We start from the raw sequence: 11,435 nt of genomic DNA on the forward strand, positions 1-11,435 counted from the left end.
GAGCAGCAGCTTCTTATAGTGGTGGTCTTGCCTAATCTTTTGGGGATACTTTCACGTACTTCCTTGTAGACCAATTGATGGTTGATTTTTCAATTAAACCACGGCCTGGAAGGTCAACAGCTTCTTATAGTGGTAGTCTTGCTTAATCCTTGAGCTCTTCAATATTTAAATAGAACGTAGCATTGTAGGGCAAATATATTAAGCACTTTTGTGTTTACTATTGCGAACTCTGACTATATATACGCAATAGAAAAGCTAATAAAAATATTAAATTGTTTGTTTTTTTTTTTTTTAAACTCTTAAAAGTTCTTTTATCTTAAATTCTTTATGAATTAAGTTTAGCCATAAAAAAAAAAAAGATAGAAAAATCATAAATAGATGCTTTATGGCAAAAAAAGCCATTGATCTCATAAAAAGAGAGACCTCCAAAAAAAAAAAAGGGGCAACCGAAGCTATAAAATGTCATTTGTCTTCCGGTAACATTGTTCTCTATGGAAATTTCTAATATTTGAAGATTCTATTGTTATGAAAGACGAGCATATACCAGTTGTTGCAAGCAACAGAATTAAAAAGAAAATGAATTATGGATTTGCGCTTATATTCGATATCGCGTTACGTGAAACCGTATTGAGAAAAGCATTGTATGCAAATGAAAGTTAGGTGGAAAAATTCTAATTTAAATAAAAATTTCTTTATTAAACTTTTTGCACACGTACACAATAGTAGAAAATTAAAAGTAAATGTGTCGTTAAAATGAAAAAAAAAATAAAAAGCATAGAGAAAAAAGTCGAGGTTATTATATTGTATTCTTCATCGTCATGGTCATAAAATAAAACAATAAAAGTGAAAAAAAAAGAAAAAAAAAAATGCTAACGATTGAACAGTTATATCAACTGTTGCCACTAGACGAATAAGCTCCTGAAGTTTCCAAGAAAACTTCTGCACACACTGCATGAACGTATGAAGTAGAGAAGTTAGCTTAGATTTCTTTTCCTCAATTATCATCAAAGTTTTGTCTATGAATAGAAATCATCACGCAATCATGAAATAATAGACGCAGAAAGTTGGGCTATGTATACTTAAGCGGTTTATGTACGCATTGTTGCATTATTCAGTAGGCGTGTTAGAGCCATAATAGAATTTAATTTGTTACTCAAATGCAAACTAACTCAACATGGATACAGTTCCCTAACAAGAAGAAAAACAAAATCTAATAAACATAGCTTGAAGAAGGTACAAGAAAGCGTAGACGAAGCCGTACGTCTGCGTTGAAGTATAGTGTAATCTGCACAGACGCATGGATAATGAACTGTGAGCAAAAGTATGCCAATAAGTTATGGAAGACCGATAGATGTACGGGCGAAACATCTTACCTATCACTGAAAAACATTGAACCTTACAAAGCTTATGGGGGCGGGCAGATCTATCAAGAATTTGAAATGAATCGCAAAAAAAAGTTAACATAGTAAGGAAACATAGACAGTAAGGCTGTTGTGTTCCGAGCTAGTAAATAATCTATAGAGAGTTGAGTAAAAATTTGTCGTTAAGTTGGAAGATAGTAATATATGAACAGAAGACCTTATCCATCTTCCAAAGAGATTGAGAGAATTAAAAATGAAATGAGAGAAAAGTTGGTTTAACAACATATTTTGCGGGCAGAGGTACTTCTGCGTTCGGAGCCAATCGATAAACTGTTTTGCTGAGCAAAAATATCCCGCTTAATTCTGAAGTTTGTCGTAAGCTACACCTTTTAAGATAGGCGGGTTGCAGTCACTTGGACAGAAAATTCAAAAAGGTTTGAAAGACAATTTCCACGGAAGAATAAGATGTAAAATCAATATGCCAGTAAAGTGGAAGATTCTTATATATTAACGGCAAACATTCGATGCCATTAGAAGATCTTACACCCTTTTAAATAAGTGAAAAAAAATGAAATTGTGTGAAATGAAATGAAGTGAAAGAAGAGCGAAGCAGATAAACCGAGGTGGGAGCAATGTTGCTGCACTGAAAGTTGGCGAGTAAACTACCGGATACCTGAGTAAAAAATTGTCAACAAAAATATGCCGCCAGTTTTATATCAATACTTTAAACGATTAAATGGGATTAGGCAGCGCTCCTGACATTTTGAAAATTCTTATCCTGTTTCGATTAATTTCACGCATTTTATAGCTACAGCTAAATAGCACTTAATAGGTCCCCATGACGGTACAGGAGCAGACAAGGAAGGACTAGACTTTTCCGAGATGGAATAACCTATAACATTAGCACATTGGAAAAGGATTCTCTGGAAGGGGAGGCTTTTTTTCCCTTAGAAGATGCCTTGCTTGGAGCAGAAGGAAGTTCAGGAGCTACGCCTGTACGTATACTGCACCGTGAAGGGCGCAACCAACGTAATTGGTTGGATCGGACTTGAGCGATTGTCGGTGTCAGGTCCATAGGTCCACCGGTTGATTGCAATCGCCCCTGATAAAGGAGGCGCAAGTTTTAATAACGGAGAGGACCACCCATAAGCCACATCACGATAAGAACTAGGATGCTTCTGCATCTTTACAATTGATTCCTCAAGAGTTTTAAGCTCCTTGAAAAGCTCACGGTGTTTTTAAACTTAAATGCGAGCGCCTCTAATTCCATGCCCATTTCAGCGAATCCTAATTTTGTCTGCATAGACAATGCGCACAACTCTATACCCTCCGCTTTTTTTGAATGTTATTGTTTTGTAAAAAAAATATTTAAGTTAAAAGTAACTCAAAGTGACACCCATCGTGCACAGATTAAGGTTAAAGAAAGCGACGTTTAGAGTAACGTTGCTTAAGCTGCAAAAATGGTTTTAATTTATAAAACACTGTAGAATTAAAAAGATTAATCGTTCGTCTTAATGATTTTGTATATGGTTTCGTTGGCGGCAAACGTTAAATTAATGAACATTTTGACGAACATTATTTTTCCCGCATTCGCTAATAAAATTTCAAGTCGATTTAAAAAGAAAGCCGGACATAAGTAAAAAAAAAAAAAGTCAAACACAACTTAGCCATCATTTGAAAAATACTAACTAGTTAAAAATGCCAAAAAAAAAAAAAAACATTAACACAGTCTGTTGAATTAATATTGTTTTGCGGTTTTAAACGACAATCGCATCGGAGTTTATGAGGATTATGGTTAAAATAAGAAAAAAATATATAAAAATCAATACATAAAAAATATTTTAAACGCAATGCAAACTGTTTTAAATGCGTTTATTGTTGTTATTTTCTTTTCTTTTTTTTTATTGTTTATTATGTTTTTGTTGTTGATAATTAATTAAATAATCCATATATTAACGGTAGTAAGCGAAATGCGTGAAATAATGACTGACATTGAACTTGAACGTCGTTGTTTTTTTTTTTGTTTTTTTTAAATATCATTTTATAACTTTAATAAACAACTTTTACTCTTACTGTGTGATTATCTTATCTTAGAAAACAAAAAAATTAAATACAATTAATTTAGATATACACATAGTCACTACAGGAGATATATTCACTTTGTCACTTCGTGATTAACAAGCACATACTTCACCGACCCCATAAAATATTGCAATCATTATTCAGCAGATTTTTGAATATTCGTTTTTTACCTTTGCCTTTATCTGTGTCCACCGCACTGCTTAACAAAGCAAGTAAAAGTACTATAGCGAGCGAGTACAGCCCATCATTAAATACTTTGTACCACCGTATAGTTCTTCGTATAAAGACTTTTCAAAATGAGGCATAATGCGAGAAATGGTTCGACTCGACACGTTTTCAATAGCGTTCTTCTTTCGGACAAAACTCGTCGGTGCACCAAATCTCATAAAAAAAAAAAAAACAAAAATGGACGGAGGGACGGATGGATGGAAACACGAGCTAGTTGGTATAAAAAAGTTTGTACATCTCAAGGCTTGCTGTTCGAAAATTCAAAACAACATAAACGAACTCATGTAAGTTAATCGGCTTGGGATCTTATGCTGATTCAAAGTTGAAAGAAATAGTTCTGACTTCACTCTGAACTGAGGCATAAAAATCCAATTCTTTTTCTCTTTCGATCTTTAGCATATGAAAAATATAATAAATTTATGTATAAATCAGTGTACGTATGACAATTGACCTGAAACAGATGTAAGTGGTTAAATGTATGTCATACACTTGGACCAAGCCAACTTTATGCCTGCTTGCTTTAACTAACGGTGTAGGTATTTATTTCTCTTTTTTTTCTTTTTTTTTTGTTATATCAAAGTCGGATATAATTTTTGTTTTGTTCGTTATCTCACGATTCCATTTAAAAAATTCTAAATATTTGATACGATTTAGAAAGTTCATGAAAACAAAATAGTAACGAAATTCTTTATTTGTAAAAGTAACCGTACTAAGGCGAGTGAATGTAATTACGCGACTATTTATTCCGCGTGTTTAAGTGAGCTACGCCAAAAGCCCTTTCGAATCCTTTTTATCAGGTCATAAAATTTCTTGATTTAAGAAAAAGCTTTCGCTAACTGAAATAATTTCGAGATACGCCACGTTTTCCCAACGAGAAGATAACAAGATGAAAATTCAAGGAGAGCGAATGCTCCAACAATACTTTGTGTGACTCCTTTAACTCTAAAATACTCTTAAAAAAACCTCTTTAAGTATTGGCTTCAGCTTGAAAAAAAATGATTTATTCTTCCCTTACTCATTACTGTTTGGATCAATTTAAATCAAACGATTTAAGTAACAATCTCCCTTCTTCCTTAAAGATTACTTCAATATTACGAAAATTCTTTGCCGTACCCGTAGCACTTGGGCTGCTATGAACACAATGATTCCATCCGTTTGTTGCCACTACTTCTCATTTTAACATAGGTCAGCCTGTTGTTGTGCAGATTGGAACCGCAAGAAACAACATTTACAAATGGCTATAGTAAATGAATTTTCGAGGCATATTAAAAAAATTTTTTTTTATGCGGTGGAGAGGGACCGCAAAAAAAAGAAATTTTCATGCCATTCTTCATCGCTCCCTTTATCAAAATTCATATTCACACACACCACATCAAAAAAAAAAAATTGCGCAAACAAAATAAACCACATAAGACCATCCGCACAAATAAAAAGCGCACAAAAAAAAACGCGCAAAAACAGGTTCAACTGTAAGATCAATTTGCTAGGAAATTTTATTTTTCTTCAGCGAATAAAAGTTTATTTTGTACTTTCCACTCAATAAAAATCCTAAATATTTGTTAAAGAGATTTCTTTAAAGCGGTTCTTGATCAGAATTCAGAGCTCGCAGCATCCATATCGTAGGAACTCTATCTTCCTAAAACTCAGCCAACGCAGATATAATTACCAGCTTTTCAATGATATTTATAATCATTTTATCTCAATATCGAATTCTTTAAATTCGGTCAAGTCCGCTCTGTTTAACACGAGAACTTTCCCTACACCATAGGAGCCGCATAGTGAACTGAATATGTTCACTATTACAGATTGCCCAAGCTTTTGCACATTTATAATTGCACTCCTAAATCGAATCGAGGCCAGTTGCCGGCTTGCCTCTCTGCTAGATATGTGTACGCATTTTATATCCCACTCTAGTCATTGGTACAAGGCTTGCGGAACACCCACATGGACTTAAGATATGCCTACTTTCCATTATGGCCATCGGTTCAAAATCACCTCCTGAGCATGGCCGTCCGTCCGTCCGTCCTTTTGTTTGTTTTGCTTTCTTGTGTTCAATTTTTGGGCCGCAATTTTTATAATGAAGCTTGCTACACTGATGTAGCGAATACTGTTGAAATTAGTTCATATCGTATCACATTTTCGACCGTATCCCATATAATGCTTCATTTTGAAGAGTCGGCGTATGCATAACTGTCGAGCGGTGTAGGGTGTTTAATCTTGGCTCGCGATCCACTATAGGCCTTTTAAATTCTTTTTTCTTGTTTATTTATACATAAATTTTGTTCTGTTTATTTTTGTTCATCTTTTTTCTTTCATTTTCCTTAGATGCTTTATAACAGTTGAATCATAATATTTAGCATGCGAAATATTTTTTAAAATCAATCGAAATCGAATGTTAATACATTTGTATACTGAATATTTGATGTGCAGGCAAGTAAATAAATAAAAAATCATCATATTGAATACATTTGCACTATAACTGTGAATTCTCATTTTTCTGAAACTTAAACCCTTTTCTAGAAAGCATTTTCAACATTTTCTGTTTTAAATAATTAAGAAATCTATTTTGGTTTCTTTTTCTTCCTTTATACCTGATAAATTTATCTTTGAAGAAAATTAAAAAATAAAAATATATAAAAGGAGAAAATAAGTTTTGGATTTTTTTATAACATTACCAGGGGTTTGAGTGGGACTGATGCTGTAGAATCACTTACATGATATACAAAAAAGTTTTTATAGCTATATGTGCTTTAAACTAAAAGTAAGCCAAATAGGCGAATATCTTAAAAGTCTGAGATGTCCTCAGTTTATATGTCCTTTGATTAATTTGGACCATGTTTAATCCAATGTACCTCAAAAACGTGTCCAGTGCTTTTGATAATTTTAGAGCCAATAGCTGAACTTTGACCACCAGCAAAATACTTACCACAGGTGGACAGATGGATAGATGGATTTTGCTACTGAGCATGAGAAGAAGAACTTTCAATATTTTTGGCAAATGTGAAGCGAATATTTTCATTTTTGCGACTAGTAGAACATTTACCATAGACACTATGCTGACGGACAGAAGAATAGGTGGACATGTTTACATGGATTCAAGTGATTCCGAATTTGAACATATATACATTATAAGTTTTTTTCTGGGTGTTGCAAACGTTTCAAAAAAAAATAACGTTCGCGCGCCCCCTTCTTCCCTCCCTCCGCTCTCTGCAATGATGGGCATAAACACATTACTGAAGCGTAACTCTACTGTTTTTGTACGTAGGCATTAAAAGATCACTTTAAAACTTTACTGGTGAGAACAATATCAAAATCTCCTTCAGCTCCAAAAGCTCCGCGAACTTTTCAACTAACCGAAGAGTATTTCTCGAGTAAATAGTGTAAGAATGCAAACGCGGCTGATTGCTTGTGTGATAAATTATGCGATCGTTATAAACAATATTAAAATAATAAACAAAAATAGTTTCATATTCTCTCATCTCAATCAGGAAGATATATATCTATGCAAAAACTAAATGTTTACATATTTGAAGATAGAAAAAAAATGTAAATGAATTCTATAAATGTATGCTATTAGTTCCTACAAATCAAAAAAATTTATTTACATATTGTAGGTGTGTTTGTGTGCAAGTCAATAAAATAAATCGTATAGTCTATAGAATGTTAATGGCTCCTCCTTTCCCACGCTATCCATATATGATTCAGATTTTTAATTAATTAAACAATAAATTTAAGAAAAAAAAACAAAAAAAAAAAACAATAAACAATAAAAGAAGAGACAAAGAGCTTAAAAAATGGTAGACAATTTACGATTAATATCTATCTGTTGCAATATAATTAATTTCTCCTTTTCGTACTAATTCAATACAGTGTTGCTATGTTTTCTACCTCGTGTGAGTTTCTCGCAACTACTCAACTGATTCGTCTTTATTACTATCGCTTACACTTATGTACGCTTTTATTTTCACCAAACGAACAAAAGAGTCGCACGAATAAATGGCGAGAATTGTCAGGTTCAAAGTCAGGTCCATAAAAATGAAGTTTCAACGCTTCAACCAAGCAAGACCATATACTATCTCCCTTATCACAGTGTCAAGAATTCACTAAAATTTGAACGTTGTAGCCTTTTTGAAAGGTAATCCAAAATGGTTGCAAATGGAAAAAAGAAAGGTTCGAATTCAAAAGGGGTCACTCGGAATTTCTATTATGCCTCTTACGTATGAGGAACGCTTAGAATAAAAATGTAAGCCTTTCAAACTCTGTAAAGAGAGATTTATACTTGGATAAGGGTCGGACTAAAACAATCCATTGTATAGGTCTCTAAGAAGAAACAAAAATGTTTTCGAAACGCATATTTTTTATTTATTTGATCTATACATACATAGTTAGTAATATTCGCACGACAGGGGTTACTTCGCTCATAAATTGCATTCGTATTGCGGACAATTTCGGCTTTTATGCAGCATATTTACACTACACATCTACATTCACGTATAAGATGCTTATGAAAACATATTTTTGTCTATGTAGCGAGACTTTTTTCTGTTTTTTGTAAGTTAAATGATCAAAAGGATTTCAGATAAGCTCGTAGAGAACTAATTCTAGCAAACGGCTATATTCGTCGCAGTTCCTACCAATGAAAGTAGAAAGACAATTGATCAGTTAAAGCAGACAATGGTATAAACTTTCGGATGGTTATGATTTGCTTCGATATGAATTTCTCATCGCTCGGATTAGATGATTTGTGGCCACACAATCGCCAATTATTCGTAGTCTCGTTAGGCTGCAGACATGTCTTTATTTTATTTTTTTTTTTTGACCTTCACTAGTAGTCAGGTACCGTCGCACACATATATTATAAAATAGTTTTAATAGTTGAACGTAAGTTGGATTCTCTCAAAAGTTGAAGTTGCAGTTGAAATGAAAGAAGATTGAATCAATGCGTTCGCCCTGGCCGGCCACGAAGTTCTTATTACCGCCCCATTCTGACCAACATCCTAAGTCACAAAATATTTTTTGTTTGCGGTTCGTGTGACTTATTATTACTACTTTAGCCTGAGAAATACGTTCTAAGACTAAAGAAAGTTCTTAAAGAACTAGCATCTAAGGCTATCTGCTTTAGTGAAAACTCTACCGTACTTGAGATATGAACCCATGACTAATGAGTTGCTACTTTGTCTGCTCGGCTACTCAAGCGGATTTTTTGTGGCTAAACGACCTCGCTATAGAATTAGACATATCTATATATATATATATATATATACATATATATTATATACATTATAATATTAATATATAATATATATATATATATATATTTTTAATATTTGAAAATTTTATTTTGACTATTGTGTTCTGAAAGACCAAACCGGATTGAAATAGCACAAGCTGTGACGAGAAAACACGTACTGTTGTTTCCTCTTAAGAATGATGGCCAAAAACGCGCGCAACCGATCCAAACAAGTTTGCAAAGCAGAGATAGCAACGTAGTGGATCGTGAAACGAATTTCGATTGATCACGGAACGATTCCACAACAAGCGGAGAAATTTCAACTAATATATGTACTCGGACTAGAATTCGAAACTTTTGGAAATGTTGATATTTTCACCTTTCCAAGATCCAAGGCTCTTTAACTGCACAACCTCGATAACGTTAGCAAGGAAGTTTCTTGCCTTCGTTCTTTGTTTTTCCACCTATAGAATTTCGCAAATTTTTCATGTGGTATTCGCTTAGCGCAATAAGACAAAGCCTATAAAAAGCAATCTACTTTAATGTAAGGAGTCGAAGAGTTACAATTTCTCTTGTCACTTTGGCTAATTAGCTTTCATATTTTCTCGTAGTTTATACTAAAAAAAAAAAATTGTTTATGTCGGTGACTTCACCTGAATTATTATCTGAAAAAGATTGCATTCATCCTTAAAGTAAATTTCAAAAAAAAAAAAAATTGCACACAGCTATACTCGCACCAGCACCAGCCAATATTGTTTGCCAACAAGTGTCTGTGCGATAATTTAAAAGCAGTTTTTTTACTTATTTTCCTTCTCTTTTTTTTTTTTAACACTTAACTCGTGATTTTATTATCAAACCAGAACAATCGCAGTGGTCTGGCGACTTTTTAAGTTTTATTTATAGAAAAAACTATAAACTTCAGTTATTTATTTATTGATAAAAAATGTAAAAAAAAAAAAAAAAAAAAAAACGCAAACAAAAACTACTTGTTGACAATTATTGCTTAAGTTAAAAACACGTTAATAATATTAATATTTAAATGCAAATATTTTTAGAAATAAAATCAAGTAAACATCATAAAAAAAATTTTTTTTTTTTTTTATACCATAATAAAATGGGCATGTGTTTGTGTGCGTGTTTAAGTAATTTTCTATTAATTTTAAAAGTTTGCTCATAAAAGCGTGCGGAGCGGAGCATTAATTGCGTATGCAATCGCTCACGCACTAATTATTATGAAATGAACATAAAAAAGAAAAAAGATAATTACTTACAACACTTAGGGGGCAAGTACGACCCACTAATTCTGTCGACAATGTTGTTGCTTGATTTGCTTTTTCCGATAAAGCACTTGAATTGAAAACATTCTCTATCAGAACAGCCATTTCACTTACGCCATCACCTTTTCCGTATTTTCTCTCAGTATTACCTTCAAGATCATTGTGAAGGCCATTATTATTCCCTTTATTTACGTTACCAATATTATTATTATTATTATTATTATTATTATTATTATTAATTAATTGTTTATGTTGTTTTTGTTGTTGTTGTTGTTGTTCTTGATATTGTTTATGATTATGATGATTATGTCGTATTTTTGGTAAAATCAAACGTATTATAAATCCATAATTCGCTGGAGCACTTAAAATGCGTGTACATAACATTAATTGATTGCTATTAATAGCTCGATTAAATTCAACTATAAGACTAGATTCTTTGCCGTCACTCTCGATGAAATGCTCCTCCTGAGCGGTGCAAATCGGTTCAAAGGTGGGATTCGAATGAAAATTGACATCTGAAAGGAGAAAAAAATGAAAGAAGAAGAAGAACAACAATAATATTAATTAGAAAGAATAATCTTTTATAAGAAATAGTTGTTATAACCCAGATCACCTTTAATCCAAGCTTATGTGAATACATTTATCACCCAGAAAACTTAACTTTTATTGTACCGATGGATTCAAAATCGACTTGAGCTTGTCTGTCCGTCCGTCCATCTGCCCGTTTGATGCCTGTTCATGTATGCTTGTATTCAACCCATACACTACAGGTCGTAATTGTTGAAATATCTCGTTGAAATTTGATGCAACGACCTGGCCTGGCTCAAAGCTGAATGCAGTTGCAAACGACCACTTCCCACGCCTTATTTTAAAAAGTCGTCATATGGGAAACTGCTATTAAGCGAAGTGGTGTAGGGTATTTAATAGTCCGCCGTAGCCAGCTGTAAGCTTTTTATTTATTTTTTTAATAAACTTTATCGCATGCTCTTTAACAATAAGCGATTAAAGCAGATTTTTATGAAAGTGTGAACGACATATGCAAACAATTGCAGACACTTCCGTAAAATTCACTTTTGCGTCTTTTTAACTGCACCTGGAGAACGATTTTAGGGAGCCCTTCCCATCTTTTCATGGAGATTTCCACACAAGTATATTTAAATGCGAGAATTAAAAATAGTAAATCAGGATTTCTCTAATTGTAAGTCGGTGTAAGACTTGATTTAACTGCGTGTTACTCGATTAGTCTTTGGTAGAAAG

At 33.1% G+C, this 11,435-nt stretch overlaps 1 protein-coding gene across 2 annotated transcripts in view; it reads right to left on the reverse strand.

Moving 5' to 3' along the window:
* The window catches only part of LOC119636863 (probable serine/threonine-protein kinase cdc7), a 44,036-nt gene that overhangs the window by 4,309 nt on the left and 28,292 nt on the right, over nucleotides 1-11,435 (reverse strand). For both annotated transcript variants that reach the window (XM_038032522.1, XM_038032523.1), the window contains exon 2: nucleotides 10,173-10,693. In XM_038032522.1, coding sequence (XP_037888450.1) covers nucleotides 10,173-10,693 — 521 coding nt within the window. The remainder of the gene's footprint in view (nucleotides 1-10,172; nucleotides 10,694-11,435) is intronic.

The sequence above is a fragment of the Glossina fuscipes genome, unplaced genomic scaffold (genome assembly GCF_014805625.2).
Source record: "Glossina fuscipes isolate IAEA_lab_2018 unplaced genomic scaffold, Yale_Gfus_2 42, whole genome shotgun sequence".
NCBI lineage: Eukaryota > Metazoa > Arthropoda > Insecta > Diptera > Glossinidae > Glossina > Glossina fuscipes.